Source organism: Alligator sinensis, unplaced genomic scaffold (assembly GCF_000455745.1).
Source record: "Alligator sinensis unplaced genomic scaffold, ASM45574v1 scaffold814_1, whole genome shotgun sequence".
In the NCBI taxonomy this organism is placed as follows: domain Eukaryota; kingdom Metazoa; phylum Chordata; order Crocodylia; family Alligatoridae; genus Alligator; species Alligator sinensis.
Window position 1 is genome coordinate 545,479 of NW_005842352.1, and position 24,038 is coordinate 569,516.

Genomic DNA, 24,038 nt, shown 5'->3' on the forward strand with positions numbered 1-24,038 from the left:
TGTCTTGCAGGGGCCCTACATTGCCTGGTGCCCTCTTCTTGCTCCCAATGTACTTGAAAAAGGACTTTTTGTTGTCCTTAATCCTGGATGCTAGCCTGAGCTCCATCTCTGCCTTGGCCTTCCTAATAGCCTTCCTACACTCCTGGGCCGAGGAGGAGTACTCCTCCTTGGTGATAACTCCTCCCTTCCACTCATTGTACGCCTCCCTTTTAGTCCTCAGGCATTGCTGAATGCCCTTGCTGAGCCAAGGGGGTTTCTGAGAACTCTTACTCCCCTTGCTTTTCTCAGGAACTGTTATCCTTTGGGCCTGGAGGATCGCCCCCTTAAGGTACGACCATCCCTCGTGGACTCCCATCTCCTCTACTTTCTGGGCCCTTAGTGCCTCCCCCACTAGTCTCCTAAGCTCATTGAAGTTGGCCCTTCTGAAGTCAAGGGCTTTAGCCTTGGTGTGAGCCCTTGACGTCCTGCATTGGATAATGAAATTCAGCAGGTGATGATCGTTATTGCCCAGGTGGTCAAGGACCCGCATTCCCCTCACCAGGTCATCCCCCGTGGCCAGGACCAGGTCCAGCAAGGCGTTACCCCTAGTGGGGCTGTGCACTTCCTGGATAAGGTGAAGGTCCTGGAATACAGCCAGGAACCTACGCAAGCGTTCAGACCTGGCTGTCTGCTCCTCCCAGCAAATGTCTGGGTAGTTTAGGTCACCCATGACAATAACATCCCTTGACCTAACTGCCTCCATAAGCTGACTGGAGAAGTCCTGGTCTAGCTCTTCTCCCTGGTTGGGTGGTCTGTAGTAGACATCCACCATAAGGTCCCTTTCGCCACGCCCCCCTTGTAGTTTGACCCATTGTGTCTCTGCCCAACCCTCCTTTAACCCAAAGTTAATCCTTGATGATGGGAGTTGCTTTTTGATATAGAGCGCAACCCCCCCACCTTTCCTCTCTGTCCTGTCTCTTCTATATAGGGTGTACCCCCAAATGCCTACCGCCCAGTCGTAGGTAGGGTCCCACCAGGTTTCTGTGAGCCCTACTAAGTCTGGGTTCTTACTTGCAATCAGGAGGCACAGTTCCTCCTGCTTACTCCCCATACTATGAGCATTGGTATAGAGGCACCTGAGGCCTCCTGAGGGTGCTCGTGCCTTCCTTTCACTCCCAGGACACTTGTGGCCCCCTGCTCCTCGGACGTTGATACTTACCTGTGCTTCCCTTCCTCTTGTCACCCTGCGTGCTGGTGAAGCATCCTCTCCACTCGAAGCGGCCCCTTCCCCTGGCGAAGCTAGTTTAAAGCCCGCCGTACAAGATCAGCCAACCAAGAGGAAAAGATACATCTGAGAGGTGAAGCCCATCCCACCCAGCATGCCCTCCTTACGAAAACATGGGTCATTATCAAAAAACCCAAAGCCTGCCTCGTGGCACCAGCTCTGAAGCCACCGGTTAACCACATCAATGCGGGCCTCATGACACCTACCCCATCCACTTATTGGGAGAATGGAGGAAAATACCACCTGAGCTCCCCTCTTCTTCAGTTGGTGTCCCAAGGCCTTATAGTCCTCCATGATGGCCTTATAGTCCTCCATGCTTTCCTTTGAGATAGCATTAGCTAGAAGTTTGAATTTGCCACACTTTCCTAGTGCAGATTATGCTGTTTTTATAAGCATTGTGGAATCAAAATTGTCTAATACCATCAGCCGCATTAGAACTTTAAATTCCCAAACTTCCAGTCATTCATCCCCTGTATTTTCAGGATAAAATAGTTTAGTGACTGTGTTTCTTCTGACCTGAAAGAATGTACAAAAAGTGTCAAGCTGCAGCTATCATTAAGATTCAATGTATCCAAAGCAGGGGCGGGCAAAATATAGCCCATGGGCTGGATCCAGCCTGCGGCTGCCCCTCAAATGCTCCACAAGGGGCTGCACCCCTCCCACCCAGGGCAGCCAATACCGCACTCCTGCCCACACCCTCCCCATGCCTGCTGATGCCACCTCCTTGATCCCAGCCAGCACACTCAGCTTCCCAGCAGGGCAGTTCCTACTGTTCCCAGGTACTGCTCAGTAGGGCTGTGCGAAATTTCACTGGCTGTTTCGTTTTGACACTGTTTCGACTCGTTTAGAGCTCGAAACAGAGAAATCGAAATGAAAAAGGCTTTGAAACAGCCTCAAATGAAATGAGGGCAGTCGAAATGTTTTGAAAGTTTCAAAACGCTTTGAGTTTTGACGCTGAAGCTGGGCTTGCCTGCAGGGAAACAGAAACTAAGGAGAGGGAGGGGGAAGGGCTGTTCTTATTATTGACTGTAGCTGGCCAGTGACTGTGATCCTTCCCTGAGGTCCCTTCCAATCCCGGTGCTCTGGGGGAGGGATGGAAAACGCACACAGTCACCCATGTCACAAGTTTTCCTTGTCAGCAGCCCGAGGCACAGTTTCCCAGAACACCCTGCACCTATCTCTTTGAAACTTGGCAGGCTCTATGGCTTCAGCAGGGACTACCATCCCTGCAGTTTTCACCCCACTGTCTTTTAACACACATATGTGACACAAGTTTTGCTTTCAAGACTTTGAGGTGCAGTTTCCCATAAACCCCTCAGGCTTCATGGCCTCAGAAGGGGCTACCATCCCTGCAAATTTCATTGAAATCAGGCAAGAAATGACAAAGTTATAGGCAGTTTCATGCTTCCCCATTATAGCCTATGGGCAAAACGTTGAAACAGTTTCAATGAAACGAAATGGAACAGTGTTTTCGCAATCAAACGAAACTCGAAACAAAACACTGTCCTATTGAAACGGAAGGCAAAACGAGACAGTGCTGTTTCACACAGCCCTAGTGCTCAGCTCTTTCCACCTCCAGCAGCTCATCCATCTCTTTCTCCTGCTCCTGCTGTGCTGCTCCGGGGGGGACGTGGAGGCTCCTGGTCTGCTCCTGCCCCAGTGTATGGGGCTCCAGCTCCTGGCCACCTTCCTCCCACTCTGCTCGCCTGGTGAAATGAGCAGCCACCTGCAATTTTAACAAGATTGAAACCAAAGTCTGTGCTAAAGCTGCATAAAACATTCTAATTAAATCAAGATTATATATGTCTATCAGCAAGTGAAAAGCAGTAGCTAAATGCATCTATTCTGTTAGAAATTAGGAAGTGGCTTCTGAGAATGTCCCTCTCTGAGACTAGAGCTAAGGAGACATGGATCCAAAAATCCTGAGGAAGTGGGCCTTCCATTGTTAAAAAGCTATAAGATTAGAGTAAACAAATACTCTGTATCTTTGAAAAATTGAAGAGATGTTCTGCCCTGGTCTTCCCACTTAACTAACATATATGATGTAGAGATGTGCAGTTGCTGTACACCTATACTGTCTAAATTTTACACACAAAACTTATCTTCAACAAAAAATAGCTGTGATATTGGACACAGGAATTTTCCTGAAGAATTCTTGCTTTTCCAAAACATCCTGATTTTTTTTTCAGTGAAAAAAATGAAAATTAACAGACTGAATCTTTTTCTGCTTCTTTTTTAAAATAAAAACTGAATTATGTTGGATTTTCTGTTTGAGCCTTCTTTTTTGGCTCTAAAATTTTGAAGCAAAGACCCAGCTGCCTTTGTCACTTGCAGTGTCAGTAATATTATTTTTGCAGAACAATTGCAGGCTCTTCTAGCATATTATTTTTGTAAAGATCTTGATAAGAATCTTCCTTGGCTTTTTATACCCTTTGGAATATCTGCTAAGCTCTGGATAATAGAGATGCTGGCAACAAAAAACTCTACCATGTCTCAGATAATTGAGACACAAGTTTCTTTAAGGAATGCTTCATGCTGATATAAGGTTACAGCTGCAACTTTTTTCTTTTAAGTTTTGACAATAAATGTTCTTGTTCTTTAAAAACAAACACAATCTGGTTTATCATGCAGCATCTAATCATACTTGTGCTTGTTACATTAAGCTTGACATGTGACACATTGTGAAAGAATTGCTCAGAAATCAGATTGTATCACAGACTTCTAAAAGGTTTTTTCTTTTTCTTTTCCACCTGTAAGATAAGAGATATTTGTAAAATATTATTGGAGCCAGGTGCATGAAATTTGGGTACAGGAAATTCTTTATACAGCACATCCAACCCACTTTAGATATGAAGCCAACACATCTCCATAAACAATGTGATGGCACCCATTCGAAGTTGTGTTGTTTTTTCTTGCCCTGTAGTCCATGACATTTCAGTCATGACATGCTTCAGCTGTGGAAGATAGACATGATGAAAAAAATTAATTAATGAATGGCTGTGGAAGCTATAGCATGAGAAGTTTCTTACTGTGCATCCATAACTTTTGAATCAAAGTGGAAACAATAATGGCTTGATACTGTCTTTAATAGCATTGACATTTATAAGACAACAACATTTTTTTGTCAGGTCACTGAAGTGTGTTTTATTAAATGTTGAATAAACCTTTTCTTTCCCTTTTTTCTTCCCCATTTCATTGCCTGGTATACATTTATTGTTTTAGTACAGCATGAGACTCTTATTACAAGGTCTGTCTTCACTTCACAGAGTTTCTTTAGATGTTTTCCTTTTTGTTCCAGTTTCCATAGGGTTTGTTTCTGGTGTGAGCTTTGCTTTGGCTTACAGGTTTCAGCATGTCTGAAAAGTCAAAACAAGTCTAATTTAAAATTACTGCACTTCATCTGGTTTTGAAGTGAAACTGTAAATCTGCAAGAGGTTTGAAGACTCCAAACTGTGCCTAACTTGGCTTGAAAGTTTGTGAATATCTAAGGAGTGCCAAGCCCAAATATTCACAAATCATGAGTCAGGCCTCCCAAAATCTCCATCCTTGGAAGTTATTAAGCGCAGGTTAGACAAACATTTGTCTGGGATACTTTACACAGAGATGATCCTGCCTTGAGCGGGGAATTAGACTAGATGACCTCCTGAGGTCTCTTTCAGCCCCATTTTTCTGTGATTGTAAAATCATGAGTTGATTTAAAAATGGTGAAATTTTAAAACACCACCACATTTTGGAATCTTTTCATGTATTTGATGTTTTTGAGTTCTTATGGTCACATTTGCTATGCTTTTCTGTGCAAGCACGAGGACTAGAAATTAAGGGGCTTTTAATGAACACCAAAATTTTTATCCGATCACATGACTAGGAGTTGGGGGTTTAGGTAAAACTCTAAATATCATGAGACTTTTAACAAAATGGCAAGATTTGTCAACATAGACTGGTTGGTAAAGTCACTTTGGGTTTTGAATTTGTAATGAACCTTGAACGAACTAAATTTCGTATGTTGTTTGTTTGTTCTGCACCACTCATTAACATTGTGCACAAATTAAACCTGTATGTTTTCTGTCAGAACAGATTAAGAGCACCAGATACTTGTTTTATAATCAAAGTTATATGCCATGGGATTGATAGTTACATGTGCATTTCATTCTTCCCGACAGATGTACGTCCTGGATACTGCTTCTCTTCTCTGACCAATGGTCGCTGCGGGAATCAACTTCCACAGGCATTAACTAAAATGCAGTGTTGCTGTGACAGTGGACGATGCTGGTCTCCAGGAGCAACCAGTGCCCCTGAAATGTGTCCAATCCGATCTACCGGTATGGATCAGCTTATGCTGTTAGAATAATAGTTCAGCACTTAACTATTCTATGAATTTGTTCTGCAACTAACATTTGTAGATTAGATTGGGATGAAATTGTATAAAAAGGACTATATCTAGTGCAAGCAGACTTCTGACATTGAACTTCATCTCACTGAGGCTCATCTCCCCACATTCTCCAAGAGGTGTGGTTTTCTTCTTTCAGACCTCTCTCATAGGCAAAGGTTCTTGCCTTTCCTCTTAGCATGATCTTCCAGTTGTCCTCAAGTCTCACCTTCTTTAACCTTTCTTTTAGCCTTTCTCTCCAAAGACCTGTAGTCATGAGAATGCTTTCATAGAAACAATGCAATGCTTCTGGCAGATCATAACTGTCACTGAAATGTGCTCTGAGATCATTTGCTTCACAGTGCACTGAGAGCCTCAAAGAACAGGAAGTTTGAATTCGGAACTGCACAGGGCCCAGCCAGGCAGGGCTTATGAGTTGTTGAAAGTGGGTTGTGGAACCAGGTAAGAAGGAACAGAAGGGATATATTTTGGAGGGCATTTAAGAGGAAAGGTGAGCAGAAGTGATACTGGGAAATTGGGAAGAAAGAAAGAGAGCAAGAGTCTCAAGGAAGATTGTGGGAAGGGGGCTCTCAAACTGAGTAAAAAGTTAAGAGGTTGGGAAGGAATCAGGATGGCATCTTTCTCAATTGCAATATAAACCTGGTGAGGGGTGGGGTAGGAATCTGAGTACACAATACTATATGGGAATGTTTATCATTCCTGTGGTTTTACCAAAAGAACGAGGTTGCATGGTCTTTAGAGCAGGGGACTAAGGCCAGAAGACCTGTATTCTGTTCTTGGCTCTGTCACTGTTACAATAGCAACCACAACCGCAATACTTGCTATTTATATAGAATTGATATGTTCAAAGCATTATGGAAGATAGTGTTAAGAACTGTATTAAGATAATATTACTGTATCCAGTGACCAAACCAGTTTAAATAGGAGAGGATTTTTCACTGCACCAACCAACAGAGGAGAGCACTGTATCATAACTGTTTCCAAGCCAGGGAGAAGCTGTGGGGAGTCTTACTTTTAAACCACTCAGTTCTCTTTTGGCAACCTATTTCCATTAACAGCTGAGGAAACTGATGCAGAAAAGGGATTTTTCTAATGCCACAGGTTAAGACCAAGGCAGACCTCAGGACTGGAATTCAGGATTTCCTGAGACTCAAACCTGTACTAGCTCCTCCGGAGCATGCTTCCTTGAACATGTGCCTTATTTTCTCTGTCTTGAGTTATAAATTACTCTTGCCTTTCTAAAAGTGCTTTGGAATCCACTGATGAAAGGCCTTATGTTTAGGCAAAGCCTTATAACTATTATTATTAGTTTCTTGATGATTCTTAAACATGTCCAAAAAGTGTGCATACCTTAGGGATTTTAGGGCTGTAAATGGTGTAAATGACCAAGGCTCTCCAAGTTTAAATTGGAAATTTATTGTGTTACAAATTGTATCATTGGTTGCATGACGTCACTGGGCAGCCCCTTTTTCCATGTGGGCAGCAGACCCTCACACAGATGTTACTATAAAAGAGGCTGTTTATTGCTGGAAATTATAGGCGGAGGTTATAGTTGTAATAAAAAAGGCGTGCACCATATTTTATTGCATAACGCAGCAATAATGCTTATATGGAAGGCCAAGATTCACCATTAAAACTATAATTTAAACCTGGTATTCCAAGTGTCTAGCCTAGTGTGTTCAGTTTTTACTGAAACACTTCCTGAATCTCCACTGACACCATTGGTAAATGGCTAACACATGAGACTATGAATTGTTTTGATGAATAGAGGTTGGACCAGACATGGGTTACATTCTACTCTCTTGAGTTACACCACCAGATCTTGAAAATACAGTATATCCTTTCAGAAACTGGTCTGATGATTTATGAATTTTTTCTATCTTAGGTTTTTTTTCCACAGAAATAGGTTTCTCTAAACAGTGATTCTTTGCAAAATTAGTATCCAGTACAAAAAACTTCAAAGATTAACTCACAAAGACAGATTCTTTATAATGGGAACCTACATTAGGGTACTTTAACTTTGGTATTTTTTGAGAGAGATTTGGACTACAGTTGCTGATTGAATATTCAGGTAAGGAATTGGGGAGAGGCTGCAATGTAGATGTCCTTCTCTGACAGAAAAATAAAATCTTAATTTTATATTTTATAGATCTTTGATAAATAATAGTGCTGTGTGTATAGATAATAGAGCAGGGATGAGGCTACAAGGGCCAAATCATTCACCCTAATTGACCTAACAGTATCCTTCATATTTGGTTATAATTTGCAATTACTGAAAATAATTTGCAAAACCTTCTGTGGAAGGAAGGCTATCTCTTAACATCATATTTTTTCATTATATCCCTTCATTTGTGTCCCAAGCTTTCACATTTGTAAGTTTAAAGCAAAGCCTTATTATTTCAGTTTTCAATTTTCAATGACACACAATTCAATTTCAAATTTGTAAGTTGAAAGTAATTGAATGCAACAATACTTACTTGCTTGACATATGTGCAAATTTTATGCACGCACACATACACGTGTGTGTGGCCACACTTTCATACAATGACTTGGAAAAAAAGAGGAAGAAGCTACAAAGTTATTGCACAAAATTGTGTAGTAACTTTGTAGCTGCTTCCTATGAGGCCATTAGCTGTGGGGGGGAGGGGGGCATGTGCATCCCTGAGCCTGGGAGCTGCCAGCTGATGCTGGCTCCCAGCCCCCATGGCTGGGAGCCCCACCAGCTAACAGGGCTACCTGCTTTGGGGGTGCCCCATGCCATGAAGGTGTGTGATCACAATCCAAGGCTCCTTCTTCACTGGCAATAAGGGATGATGGGATATAATTCACAATCCCACAATCATGCTTCCTGCCATGCACATATGTGTGTATATATGTGTATATCACACTCATACTCACACGTTTTGTGGCCAGGATTAATGAGTTGAAAATGTGGCCTTTAATTGTGATAATCAGTTATACTAGTATATTATATACAGAAACATCCTGCAAAATCTCTTTGCTGATTACAAAATTTGGTCATTTATGTCATGAGGCTGGAAACAGATGTCCCCTTCATCTCACCATAAAATGATGTCCATGCCCCTTGTTGCACTACAAACATCCAAAATTGTGGCCATGACACTAGGTTGCAAAAATATATTCTTCTTTTATTGTGTCTGTTTGCTTTATGGTGGGAGAGTGCAGGCAGCCCAGAGCAGTGTGCATTCCTGTCACCCAAGCTTCAGGAGCCCAGTCCTGCATGCCCTGGAAATTCATCTCCAGGGTTGGTCAGGTGCAAATAGGGGAACTCTCAGGCATGGAATTCCCCAGGTGAATTATTGTGCAGTTGCACCCTAAGTCAGGACAACGGGCAATATCTGTCACCCAATTAAGGATGACATCTGTTTATAGCCTCAGGTGACACTCACCTTAGACTGGCTCAGGAACCATCAATGTTAACCCAATAGTCACAGTACCATGTATGATCTTTGGTGAACTGTGTCAACTGTGCGTCCATTCAAAAAAAAAAAAAAGATAATATGTTAGTTAACACTTGTTCAGTCAACATGGAAAAATACAAGAACTTGCAGGAAAGCTGTATCCAGAATATGCACTTAGAAATACCATTTTTTCTGAAGAGCCACAGGTGGAAAGTTGAAGAGCCACTCGTGGTAGGAGTCATGTGAATCACTGAAGTTATGTAGGCTTTAGGTTCACTTGGGCTAATTAAAGGATCTAGAGTTCTTTGTTGCTGTTACTTTGTCTGAAAGAATTTTTCAAAACTTCACTCCTTTAATAGTTAGAAGTCCTCTAACTTCTAATTTGTTCATAACCGCTTTGCAGAGGCATAGCAGCACTGCTCCGCACTGGAGGCAGTACAAGCTTCTCCTATGCTGATTTGTGGCAGTGCAGTCAGCTGACACTGAAAATAGCTGCTCTTCAGCCACCCCTATAAAGGCAGCTTCCTGAGCTGGTGTCCCAGTTGCTCCCCCTCAGTTATGCTATTGTCAGTCTGTAGCCATTTGATCTCATTCTAATATTGTTCTTTAACTTAAATAGCTCTTCTCCCTCCCTGATATTCATATCTTGAATATATTTATATAAAGCCCATTTTCGATCTTCTTTCCCTCCTCTAAATTAAACAATGCAAGTTGTTTTAATTACTGTTTAGTATATTAAGTTCTCTGTTCCCTCACCCAGCCTAGAAGTCCTCCATTTTACCTGCTCCAGTTAGTTTCTTTTTAGTGTACGTAACAAGAAAAAATCCTTACTCAGGCAAATGTCCTTTAGTTCAGCAAACATTTTTCATAAAACAGTGCTCAGTAAGCAGATCCTGATTGGCTCCCTACTACCCCTTCCTGGTTTTTAAATGGAGGTTTTCAGTGTCATGTTATCTTAGTAGCTGTTCTGTCATTGAATCTGTACTAAATTCTGCCTTGGCCTGGGAGGTTGATTTGCAGAATGGAGTCCTTTGTCATGAAATACATGCCCTTAGCCTCCCTTTCTGAAGAGGCTGGTTGGCATTTACTCTTCCAGCACGAAGCAGTGGGTTAAAGAGGAACGTGGTGTGCAACAAAATGCCTTTATCATTCTAAAACGCTGGTGCTTTTGTTTTCATGTTTCAGAGGAGTTTCGCAAGTTATGCACAGTAACTGGACTTGTGCCTAGGAGACCTGATCTTCCTCCCTCCCATCCTGATGGCACCATTCCTATTGTAATCCCTCCTGGTCCTGTTCCTCCTGCTATTTATCCTCCTGTCCTCCCTGGTGTACTACAGCCTGCTTTACCACGCCCAGACATTGCTTTTCCCTCCCGGGCTCCGCCTCCGCATGGTAAGAGTTAAATATGTTAGCTTTTTTCTGCACCGGGCTGCATTTATCACTCTAAAGCTCTAAATACTCAAGAGCTGTTTGCTCAGCTCTACTGCCAGTGTCTTGACCTTACCTTACCCAGTTACAAAATACACTGGGTTTTTTTGGGTAGCCATGGCATCTTTTTCTGTAACCAAACCCCTTGTGGCAATTGTATCTCATCTACAACAGCGGTTCCCAAACTGTGGTATGTGTACCACCTGTGGTACGCAGACAGCCTGTCAATGGTACACGTTAACAGATTTATTATAAATATGACAGAAATTTGCTGGTGGTACTTAAGGTTGAACTGAAAAATTTGCTGATGGTACTTAAGGTTGTATCATTTTAAATTGGTGATGAGCAATCTGTCAGAGTTTGGGAACTACTGATCTATAACATTATCCCTGCTCAGTTAGAATACAGTCCTAAATCCTATTTATGGCAGGGGTGAGGGAGGAGTGTCACTATTATTTTATGGCTCAGTTGTGCATTCTGCTGCATATTTGCACAGGGGAGCACTGAGTACAAGGAGTTCCCTTCCTTGCCTGTGCCTGTTACTCATTTTGGAAACCCTGCATGGGAAAGAGCAACTTCTGCCTGGTGGTGGCTTCCACTCCTGTGTAGCTAGATGGGGAAGGGGCAGACAGCTGTGCCAGTGCATTGGCCAGAGCAACCTGAGCCAGGGTGAAAAGAGAATTAAGTGTTCCTTGAAAAGAATGGTTGCCTTGAAGCAAGAGGAAGCAGGGACAAGCTCAGACTTGTTAGAGGGTCTGTGTATACCCTGTTCTGTGCCTTACCTGAGCTAGGTTGCAAAGTGCCAGCACAGCTCACAGTAAACACTTGTCAACTGAAAACATAGTTACCACAACTGTCTGGGCTAAGTATCTGTCCAATTTCTACTTATGAAAGTGGAGACTTTCTGTGTGAAGTATTGTTTTACTATGTGGTAGCCGTTGGCTTATGCCAGCCTTTTAGTAATGGCCCTTACCAAATATATCATATCATATGCCTGTTTTCTTCTTTATGTATCTCCGTGGGTTTGGCAGAATTTAGCTCTTAATGTATTATTGTGGAGGAATGGAAATCAGAATTACATCTGTTACCATGAAAAGACAGCCTCTACCAGCTATCCTCAGAGGCCTCAGTCAGAGACCAGGCACTGTTTTCTTAGGCTTAGTGTTACAAAAATTATTCTATAGCATATGCAGTGATGTAAGGTAGGTGTTGGCTTTGAATGCAAAATGCTGTACAACTTGTACATTAAAGAAAATTAGGATGATAAACTACTAATCTGATTTTCTAATTCTTTCTTTTCAGTGATCTTGCCAGTTAATTTCACTGACTACTGCCAGCTATACCGACATCTCTGCCTTAACGGGCGTTGCATACCAACTCCTGGGAGCTACCGTTGTGAATGCAATAAGGGATTCCAACTAGATGTTAGAGGGGAATGCATTGGTATGTGGTTTTCCTTGTACTCTGTAAGTCAGACAGTGATAGATTTGTTTTGTCTTGTTTTCTCCCCATGTGAGGTAATGATCCCCATTTATTTACTTCAGAAAATCAGAAATAGGACTTTTGTTTAAAATGGCTATAAAAAGTAATATTATTAAGAACCAGGGTAGAGCCTTGTAGACTAAATGATCAGAGATCCAGATAATCAGAGATTTGGTTAATCTATAAGGTGCATCTCTATCCTGCTGATTCAGTTAGTCTATAATGTGCGTCTCCACCCTACTATCCATTTGACTTCAGATTAACATGATTTAAGTACCTCTCTCTGCTCATTTATTAAGAAAATACTGTCTGACTTAATCCCCAATATTGGTATAGAACTTTTCAAATATGAAATTCCACATAACATAGAGTTACACTGATGAGGAAGAATGTTTCTAATTTCTGAGTATTGCATAATACATCTTATTAAAAAAAGCATGTTTTGTACATGTAAAATAAACTAATAAAATAACTCTTCATGCATAAATATCTGCCAGCCAATGGCTTACTAAAAATATACGGTCTGTATTTTACAGATGTTGATGAATGTGAGAAGAATCCTTGTATTAGTGGAGACTGTGTAAATACCCAAGGATCGTATATATGCCAGTGTCGTGCTGGATATCAGAGTACACTGACTAGGACAGAGTGCCGAGGTGAAGTATAGTATTGTATAGAGAGATGTATGATTATGTGCACACCAGGAATGCAAAACAGTTCTTGAATTAAAAAAAAATACTTGAGTAAAAACAGTCTTTCAAAGCAAACTAATTCAGAGCTACTTAATCATTGAGTTGGTAAAACAAAATACCAACAGTCATGCGAGGTGAGGAGATTGGAAATGTAAAGAAAAATGTTCAGATTTGGGCAGAAACTACCTGGCATCACAGTGGGTGACCATATTTCTTGAATCTTAGAATGGGATTTTAAAATGCCCCCCAGTCTCCAGCATACTGCAGCTCCGCTCTCAAAAGAATGTGCTGGTGATGGTGTTGGCAGGTGGGAATGGAGGACAGGGTGGAGGCAAGACCCTGGTCCAGAGGTCTCATTGGATTCTTCAAATGAATGCTTTTGTCCCGTTTTCAAAAACCTCACCTACTTCTCTGGCTGGAAGGTTTCTGAAAATTGGATAAAAATGCTCATTTGAAGAAACTGACAGGACTCCTTGGACAGGTGTTTAAAATGAGACTGTCCCCATAAAAACAGGATTCATGTTCACTCTACAGTGCATCCTGTCTCTGAAGTGTAAATTGCATTTTTCACTACTATCAGACATTTCTTCATTTCCTATGTATAACAAAAACTGAGAGCAACAATCGAAATCCTCTTTGATGCAAATTAAGATATTTTCCTCTCTCCTTTCCCCATTGGATCATCCTCCCTCTTTATAACAATCTTTTTCCATATTTGGAGATAGTTAAAAGACTAACGGAGGACATAACAGTCACCTGATGTGTAAAACGTTGTTATAAAGAGGATGATGATCCATTTTTAAAATCCCTTAATTCTACAATATCTGGACTGCACTGAGATATGAATTTTATTTTGAGAATAGATCTGTTCCCTTGTACTTAAGTGACAATTAGTCACTTATTATGAGAGAACCTTGGCCTGATCCATATACTAGTAATAGAGGGAAAAGCCTCCAGACAAAACAGGGTGAATCTGAATGTTTGAAGACACAGATTTACTTCATCAGATTTCACTTTCTGTTTAGGGAAGAGGATTCCTTTGGTGGGTGAGGTTGACTGGAGTAATGGCAAAAGTAAACAAAAAACCCATGAAACATAAAATAAAAACAGGAAGGTTTGAAATCTCAGTTCTTCCATGAATAGCTTGGAACATCCCTGCTGAAACATCCTTGCCAGAAGTGGAAGTTTTTTATATTAATTTGAAATGTAATACCTGGGATAAAAAATCTGCTTAATCAAATTTATTTTCACGAATGTCCTGTAAACCAGTTTTTCAGCAAGCTGATGGGATACCTCTAGTAAGGGTGTCAAGTGATTATAAGGGGATACAAGTAGATTTACTTAAGTATGGTTCTGATCTGAAAAGCAACTGGAACAAAAGCTTCCCACTCTTTAACTTCTTTGCAACCTTGATATCATCAGGTTTGCCATAGGTGGGATGAATCTAGGAAAAGAGTCTGTGGTACAAAACATGAATGATAGGGACGTTCAGAGTTAGTGGTACAAGCTTAGAGAATTTATTTTTTATTTGTGCAATGACAGTAATAATTAAACTTGGAACGTGACTGCAAGCAATTGTGACACAACTTAAGGCAGCAGTAATTGTTGTTAAAGTGAACATTGTACGCTGATATGAGAGGGCAGAACTGAGTGTCCGTCGTCCTGTCTCACAAAATTATCGTGGCTAAGCCAAAACTAACTTTTGATGGGAGCCTGGAAATTACTGCTTGCTGTTTAGTACAACAAGGAATACCGGTGGAACATGTGAAGATAAACACCAGAAACAGTGGCCACAAAAGTAGAAATTTATTGCCATGGGCCATGGATGAACTGTAACTCTTAATGAGGTCAGAAATGGATGTTCATACCCTGTTAACACCCTTATAAATATGAGCCTCCAGAAGAAGTAATTTGGGGCTTTTCTGTTTAGTTAAATATTATAGGACACTTAAAGGAAAGCAAAATTGCAAATCCCTATGGGATTAGCGGGATCAGAGACGGTAGTAAAGAATTAAAAAACAAAGCCCAGAGAAAACATCTGCAAGCAGCACTAGCATTGGAGGAAGTGTGGAGCTCATGCCCACATGCCCCATTGCCATAAAGCCAGAATAAAGAAACTACCAGGAATGCTTTATGATTATCCCTTTCTGAATCAAAAAGACAGCAGCAGTACAAGAGCTGTCTGCAGATCTGCAGGGCTTGCAGTTAGAGCCAGTGATACGCACGTATAGGAATATCTGACCTAAGTGTCTGCCAAACAACTGTACTTCATGGTACTCCAGAGACCAGTAATGAAGCAATGTTGAAGTGGGACTTCAAGGGTGACGAATTTATTCATAAGTCATATTTGTTATGCTCCTTTAATTAGACTGACCATGATTCATTAAACAAACACAAAGCTGTCAAACATTGGTGGCCATTAGAATTAGAGTGTGGTCACTTAACAGTGCCTTTGTAATCCAGCCCAGTTCTTGAGCTGTAGTATTAATACACGTTAAGACATGCAGGATGATTTCTTCATGAAATGTGCCAGGTATTGGAAAAAGGAGTGTAGAGGTATGTCTGCCAAAGTGTGTACACTCCTGGTATGCTTGCCAAAACTGGCATTTACTCCACATGTAGACTGGGCAGTTGTATATACAAGTGCCTGCTTTGCATAAGAACACAGGCATGTCTTTTGTATGCATAAATGTACATTTGTGCAGGCACGTATTTAGAGGGGGTGCCCATGGCTCCCCTTCTAGAAGACGGAGTCCTAAACAATCACAAGACAATTCAGAGATGCTCAGTTCTAATGTACCATGGGGATTTTCTTCCATGGATGATTGTATAACTGACTAAACACACCAGGCCAGATCTCAAGGTAATTACTCAACAATTATTCAGCTAGATTCCCAGAAGGAGTTTGGCTAAGTAAGTACATTTAGTAGGGATCTTAGATTTGGGCCCAAAAGAAGGATTCTCAGAAATAAAGCTAACACCTTCACTATTATTGAGTAAAAACAAAAGAATCCTATTCACTGACAAGAAGCAAGTTAAAGAGCCCTGAAAAATGTAAGATGCTATGAGGAGTAACCATAGAAAGTGAAGAGATCTGGGAGTCAGTCAATGCCTGGCTATCTAATGTCTTCATGTTGTTACATATCCTTTCAAAGGGTCAGAGGCAGTGGACCACACATGGAGATGGCAGAAGTTAAGGAAAATGCATAGCCGCTTTCAGGTGCAAGGCAGCTTGCATTGGGGCTCCTGTCGGCTAACTCCTTATACAGATTACTAACAACAAAAATTCACCGATAACTTTCTGCACCATGATTCAGAGGGCATTGAAGGTCTTTATGAGTTGCCATTTTACATGCTACTACTTGAGGAAGAAGTCTTACTTATATTTTGAAAGCTTGTCTAACTCCCAACTATGTTGTTGGTCCAGTAAAAACAAATCCTTGCCCATCCCAGGGTGCTAGGGGTCCACATGGCAAAAAAAACCCTCCTATCAATCATCTGAGGGTGGTTTTCCAAACTTGCCCACAAGAACTATAATGGGTAGGACTGATGGCAGAAAGTGGGAAGACTCCGTTATTGTAAAATCCTCTTTCAAGCAGTATTATTTCACCCTTGGCTATCCACATGGTTATTAGGAAACATAGCAGAGAGTGGTGGTGGATGTTTCCTTCTCGGCCTGGAGGGAGGTGGGCAGTGGGGTCCCGCAGGGTTTGGTCCTTGGACCGATATTATTCAATATCTTCATCAACAATTTGGACGAGGGCGTGGAGAGCACCCTCTCCAAGTTCGCTGATGATACCAAGTTATGGGGCAAAGTTAGTACACCGGAGGGCAGGGAACAGATTCAGGCTGACCTGGACAGGTTGAATCAATGGGCAGAGGGAAATAGGATGCAATTTAATAAAGATAAATGTAAGGTATTCCACCTGGGAAGGAGGAACCCCCAGCACACCTATAGGTTAGGGAGTGTCCTTCTCAGCAGCTCAGAGGCAGAGAGGGATCTTGGAGTCATAATTGACTCCAAGATGAACATGAGCTGGCAGTGTAACGAGGCCATCAACAAGGCCAATCGCACCTTGTTGTGCATTAGCAGGTGCATGACTAATAGAACAAAGAAGGAGTTGATGCTCCCCCTCTATGCGGCACTGGTCAGGCCTCAGTTAGAGTACTGTGTCCAGTTTTGGGCGCTGCACTTCAAGAGGGACTCAGGGAATCTGGAGAGGGTCCAGAGGAGGGCCACTCGCATGATTAGTGGCCTTCGTGATAGACCCTACGGAGGGAGGTTGAGAGAGCTGAATCTCTTCAGTCTTCACAAGAGACGGCTGAGGGGAGATCTTGTGGCTGCCTATAAATTTATTAGGGGAGGTCAACGGGGAATAGGGGAAGTCCTGTTTACTAAGGTGCCCCAGGGAGTGACTAGGAATAACGGGTGTAAACTAGTTGAGAGTGGATTTACGTTAGATATTAGGAAGAAATTTTTCACTGTAAGGGTGGCCAGGATCTGGAATGGGCTTCCAAGAGAGGTGGTGCTATCACCTAGCTTGGAGGTCTTCAAGAAGAGGCTAGATAGTCACCTGGCTGGGGTCATCTGACCTCGGTCCTCTTTCCTGCCAGGGGCAGGGGGTCGGACACGATGATCCATTGTGGTCCCTTCTGACTCTACAATCTATGAATTATGAATCTACAGCACTGGAGTACAGCCTGTCCTCTGCTCCACCCCAGCCTGCAGCAGTGTACCTTCTGTGCAGAACACCTGTAGAAGGGCGTCTGCAGTGCCTTTGAGAAAATATGGAATGAAAGAGGAGGCATCTGGCTGGACTAGTTGAGATCTTTGTGTACAGAATCCCCAGAGAGACAGAATCTCTGGGAGGTGATCCAGCCCTTGATGAAGAAGCAGCAAGCTAAAAAAATGTCTAGACAGTCTGTCTCAGCATCTCTTTTCATTTCATTTGGGGGAAAGGGAGATCTGCCAGCCTTATGTGATATCACTATTCAGGTCCTCCAAAGATCTTGCCAGGGGTCTCCTGCAGAGAAAGGGAAATGAGTATATGATGTTTCAAATTTATAAATAAGCAGAAAACATATTCTTTGGGTGGGAAAGTCTCAAAATTCTTCACTATCTTCCTATATCATAAAGCAATGTCGAAAGCCAAACCCCTTTTAATATTTCATTTTTAATAACTTTAAAACTGGATTGCAGAAATCAGGGTATAGACAGCCAGAAGAAGCCTGGTTATAGTCTAACAGTCTTTGAACTAAGGCTTAGTTCCTACAGCAAATTTGGAATTTCTTTCAGACTCCATAACATTTAGGTATGCAAATCAAAACAGGCTTTTTAGGCAAAAATAGTTTGTACATGGTGTCAAGAAAGTGGGGGAAAGAGATTAAATAAAACAGAAGGAAAAAAAGCACACTTTAAATTTTTGGGGTTTTTTTTGCTTGGCTTTCAGATATTGACGAATGTGTACAGAACGGTCGGATCTGTAATAATGGACGGTGCATAAACACAGATGGCAGCTTTCACTGTGTTTGTAATGCTGGCTTTCAAGTCGCAGCTGATGGGAAAAACTGTGAAGGTAAGAGTTTCTGAAGTTATTCCATACTGGTAATTGTAGTTTCAAGTGGTTATTCATTTTAATAAACATTAAAAGATTTTGTTTGTGGGAGGAGAAGGAACTGGGAACCAAATTTCTAAATACCTTTTCCTGTATTTGGGCAGGAAAATAAACCATCTTTTGCAGCCAATTTGCAGTAGAATACTTGTCCAGCAAGTGAATTAGCACATACCACTATCGCAAAATGTAGTTTCTTTGATGGCAATGGTACATTTCAGAGCAAAGCACAAGTCGCATGCTACATGATCTTACTGTGTGTTTAACAGTGTGCTTTATAGGATCCTACTTGGTGACTAGCAGTGTGATTTATGTGAATCTTGTTTGGTTTGACCCCTAAAAATGTTTTTTTTTTTAAAGAATTGTAAATGTATTTGATGGGTTCCTACCTCCTAGACTTTTAGCAAAGGAAAAGAATGAAGAATGTTCTTTATCATGCTTCCCAAGTTCCTTGGGACAGTTCCCAATGATCTATTCATACGTTAAAAGAATTTGAAGCACTGTTCTTAGAAACATTTTTGGCAGAATATTATCTCAGTGATTCAGCTCAAAGACTTAATGCCAAAATTCCTGGTTGGGATACATGCATGATTTTTTTTTTTAAATCATAAATTATTTTTGTCCGACTTAGCCTGTAAGTAAAAAGAAAACACACCATGTCTAGAAGTGTAATTTCTGTCCAAGCCAGCTGTAATGTTAAGGAAAATAGCATGATCCTTAATATATTGTAATGTCATTATTATCCAGTGATTTTTATGTGTTAGTAGCAATTACATTAATCCTTGGTAAAGACAGACATTTTAGGACTCTCATTTTCCTACCACTTTTAGGTATGGTTTAACAGTGTGGACTTCTTATTTAAGCATCAAATTATGTAATTATATCGTTTAAATATACCTGGAAATCCATCATTACCCCCATTCTAACTTCTTCCTTTCTCATCAAATTACATGTGCTAGTAGTAAGAACCAGTGCTGGTTACAGAGCAATCTGGCAAAACATTTTTAATTCCATTGGACGTGTTGCCAGAATGTCTCTGAGCATCTTCCGTTTCATCAGCTTCTCAAACTATTGCATCTGTTGCAGAGTAATAGGTCAGATTTTACTCCTGAGATTGTGCATGCGCTCCCACACGTGTCACTCATTAAAGACTGGGTGTTGTGCATGTGTGTGGGAGACCATAATGTAGCTTTCTCAGGATTGTTTACTAACCTTCGTTCAGTACCACACCAACCTGGCTACACTGCTTTGGGTTCTTGAACTACTGCATGTAGACTTTGTGCTGGGTCTGTGCAGTGTTGGCTTGCATTGTATATAACTTCCAATGAAACTGGTGTCAAGTCCTGGCTTTTGATATATTTCCAAGGACCCAGTTCTTTGTTGTCCCTTGTTCTGTGCACTTACTCATAGCCATGCAGATCAAGTACAGTGGGGGTAGAGCAAGAACATTTTGAACAAGATGTAAGAAACCAATTAACTGAAGCCTGTAACATTACATAAGAGTTTTTAAAAATTTTCCATGCCATGCAACTTGGTCACAAAAGGTATACAATGCCAATGCAACTCTGTGGTTAGCCAACAAGTACTGTAAGGCCCATCTACACATTACACTTAAGGTGTGATTAACCAGTTAATCTAATGACAATTTAAGTGGTCACCTGGCCATATGTTCAGTCAATTAATGGTGTGAAAAAAGAGAAATACGTTGGAGAGTTATGTGGCCAGAAGATCTTTTGGCTGGGAGCACCATCAGCTGATTGGAGCTCCCTGCTATGGGGGCTTGTGTGCACCTCCAAGCCTGGGAGCTCCCAGCTGATGTGGACTCCCTCAGCTGGAAGACCACAGCTGCTGCAATTTCCCAACCATGGGGGAGCATGCATCCCTATGGCTAGGAGCCTTGTTACCTAGGAGTCCCCAGGTTTGGGGGGTGCACATGGGCCCCGTTAGCTGGGAGCTCCATTCAGCTGATGGGGCTCCTAGGCACAGGGGCCCCTGACCACATGTTCAGTTAATGGCATGATAGGAAGAGCAGTATGGCAGGAGGTGTGATTGTGTGCTTTATATCTCATCACGCCTTTACCTGCATGGGGCCCTAACAGGCAACTCTGTCATCTAAATATAGAGAAGTGATCATTTTATTTTAAATAGGAGTTGGTACCCAAAATAGTAATGTCTGAAGAAAGGCTCCCTGGATTTCCTTGTACACGTGTGACAACTGTACCAGGAAACCTGTATGGTACGTTTCAAGATTGGTTAGAGAAATTTTCATTTCTTACACAACCCTCATCTTTCACAACCATGCAGTATTTTAGGTAACATCAAATTAATATCACCATTCTATATGGAGGCTGCCTCTGGTCATATCCTCTTCACTCTCCTAAAGGTTTTGCCATATGACTATTTCAAGAGTTGCCAGACTCTGGATGTCTTTTTTATGCCATTTAGTGCTTTTAAACATATTTCTTGATGTGTTAAGGATTTGTTGTTACAAGTCAGTAATTTCTGTGGGGCGCCTTTAAGTGTCCTCCTATATGTTGACAACCACATAGTAGCTTGGTTTGATTGATTATTTAGAGGATACAATTAGTGGGAGCTCTTACTAGTTTTTCAGTGTGAACATTTGTATCCATTGTATGCAATTTCAGATATGGATGAATGCAGCATAAGGAACATGTGCCTTAATGGAATGTGTATCAATGAGGATGGCAGCTTTAAATGCATTTGTAAACCTGGTTTCCAGTTAGCATCTGATGGACGTTATTGCAGAGGTAGGTGTTTAACAATAAGCATTTATAAAAAATTATGGTTTTTATAGGGCATATAAATCGCACCTCTTTAACAGCTTTAATACTACTCATCTAATTTCCATCTGCTTTTCCATCCCCATATTGACTCTTTAGGCTGATAAACAGGATTCCTGTCAAATCCACTTTATAATCAGCTGGAAAAAATTGTCCTTTTTCAAGACAGTCTTCTGCTGTTCACAGTGTTGAGCAACACTCCTAAACAACTAGTGGGGGACGTTCCATGGGCAAATACTAGGACCTGACCCAGTGAAACTCCTGGTGTTTGCCTACGGTGCTATCTGTAGCTAGGTTCCCACGTGCGTGCCTTTTCTTGCCTCTTTGAATATATTAACATGGTACAGCACAAGGCTCTTTAGGGGTATCTGTGATAGCTCTGAACAAACTAGCTTTGGTATCAGAAGTAGCATGGATGAGTTAGTGCCGTGCTTCACCTGAGCTAATTATCTTATCAGCAGGCCTAATGATCCTATCTGGAACACTGTACTAACACAGATATATTGCTTCTGGAATCCAGGCTAGCTCATTCAGAACTACATTAAATAGCTCTACATGGCCCTGCCTATATAAGCTTCTTATTCCCTTTTTTGGCTACTTTTAACATCCTAACTCTTTGGCATCTTCAAGTCATTCTCCTACTTTCATTTATATACTTCCTACCCCACATTGTAACCCACAAAAGTGCTCAGCACCCATGCAATCAAGACATAGATGGGAGCAGCCCAACAGCCTAGTCCTTTTCCTTTGCTAAAGTATCTCAGCAGTACCCACAGCATAAGACAATGTGGCATTCTGTTTGCTAATTTATGCCATCATAGTTTCCATCCTGTCCCTCAAGGAACTTGAAATTTTGTTTCTTCATGTTTCAGCAAATTTAATAGGCACAAAGCAGAAGCTGAAGTAAGGAATAAACAAATGCTGAGCCAAGTTACTTACAGTTTTTCTTTTTTAAAAATTACAAATCATTTAACTCTGGGGAGCAAGAAAACAATAGTGTTTTGTTTATACTAGGTTAAGTTTAAAAAATAGCTCATCAGGTCACACTAAAGTGTTTTTTTTTTTCCCCTGAAGATCAGTAACAATAATTTCCATTTAAGTGTCAGTACCACAAAAAAATAAATTGTGTTTAAAATTTGAGGTGAGTGGGATACTGGACTCTTGTGACATATCTGGATTGGGACCACACCTGGACTAAGACTTTGAGCCAGACCAGGCCCAACAAATCTATTAAAGTGCCAAGAAGATAATATTCTTACAGTTGATACCTCTCATGCTGAAGTTGCAAGCTAGGCTATCCACGATTCAGGAAACAGGATACGAATTGTATATTTTGTGCCAGAGAAGAGTTTGTTCTCATCGTACCCACAAGACCATTTTGTTCAAGTAGTCATAGACAAAACAGTTCTCCACTAATTTCTCAAACAAATATACAGTTCTTAACTTGCCCCCTGCAAATAGCATCTCCTGAGCTTAAGGCCCATGGCTGAGCTGGCTGCAGAGACTTCCAGAAATCATTTTCCCATTCAGTTTTTTAGAATGGGCAGTATATGTCTGTCTGCCATGGCTGGAAAGAGACAGGTGACTCAGTTGAGAAACAGAAAACAGAACACTTTTATCTATATGTATTCAAGGTCTGAACAGCCTGCAGGATACTAGCTAAGATTTAAATGGTCATATTGCTTAGCAATAGTCATATCACTGCTGAGTAGTGCTGCATTCTGTTTGTTGGGGACCCCAGTCACTATCTTCTCTATAGTTCATCTGCCAGAGCCACAGCCACCACCTATACTATTCCTCAATCTACGAAGGTAGATGTTGCCACCCACTCTGTATTTGTTGCGATCCCAGGCTATCAAGGCAAGTACTACCAGTACCAGCAGTGGAACTTGGGCTTGCACACTCAGTAGGCAGTGGGTTGCACCAACACAATGCCCTCATTTTATCAGCTTGCTCTTTTGCAGAATCCGTGTCACTGGTGCAGTGTTTTTTATATCATGCTGCTACTGATAAGACTCATACATGGGGACTTAACCCATGAGCCTCATTGCCTGCCTCTTTGGGCATAATCATCATTTACTGTTTTATTTTTTTTAAAGACTTTGTGCAAGGAACTGATATAGATCACAGTACAATAGATTGATTGCCTGACATTCGAGTAGCAAACCTGTGATTCTCTCCATTGCACCCTCAGTTATATACCTCTGGGCCAAACAGGAGTAAGGAACCAATGAAAAAGGTGTTCCTGACCCTACAGAAACATTACTACTTTGCACCAAAGGGAAAATTTTTGAAAGTTATCCAGAATTGCAGGCAACTCAAGTGATTCCTACTGAAAGCTGGAACAGATTTTGTAGTAACATAAATGTTTTTTCTCACTACCTTTCAAACAGTTGGAGTACTCCTTGTTCTCCAAGAATAAGCATATGAAGCACTAAGTATGAAATTACAGAAACAGCTAGATTTTGATCCAGTAGCAAAATTGGATCCAAAGGCCAAGGCATCCAAGATGTCCTTATTCCCAATTTTGTTTGTACCATTTCATACCAGAGACTTTCATGAAATAGCATTGATGTGGCGCGTCCAGACAAGCATGCACTTGCCTCTTGCCCTGTCTCAAACCCCTTTGAGGTGGGGCAACAGGCACGTGCAGGAATGAAAAAATGTTCCCCATGCTGCAAGTTTGCAATGCATGGAGAAAATTAGACTCCTGGGTATCCAGGGGTCTAAAAAAATTGAAGTTTAAAAAAGTGGAGCAGGGCATGGTCCGGGACTGTACCCTGAGGCAACCAGAGGCTGGGTCCTCCACTGAGATGCTCTGGCTGCCCAAGCGTCTCTGTGGTGGGCCCCTTGCCCTGGTGCTGAAACACATGGCCAGCCAGGCTGCGTGTTTCGGCACCAGGGGTTGGCTCCAGTGCCCTGACCCCTCCCCCCCACCCCCCCAAACCCT

General features: G+C 41.6%; 1 protein-coding gene across 1 annotated transcript in view; it reads left to right on the plus strand.

Annotated features, from left to right (window-relative positions):
• The window catches only part of FBN1 (fibrillin 1), a 242,811-nt gene that overhangs the window by 106,378 nt on the left and 112,395 nt on the right, over positions 1–24,038 (plus strand). Inside the window, 6 exon segments of the mRNA XM_014522437.2 lie at positions 5,425–5,583; positions 10,259–10,465; positions 11,804–11,944; positions 12,520–12,639; positions 18,126–18,251; positions 20,933–21,055. Coding sequence (XP_014377923.2) covers positions 5,425–5,583; positions 10,259–10,465; positions 11,804–11,944; positions 12,520–12,639; positions 18,126–18,251; positions 20,933–21,055 — 876 coding nt within the window.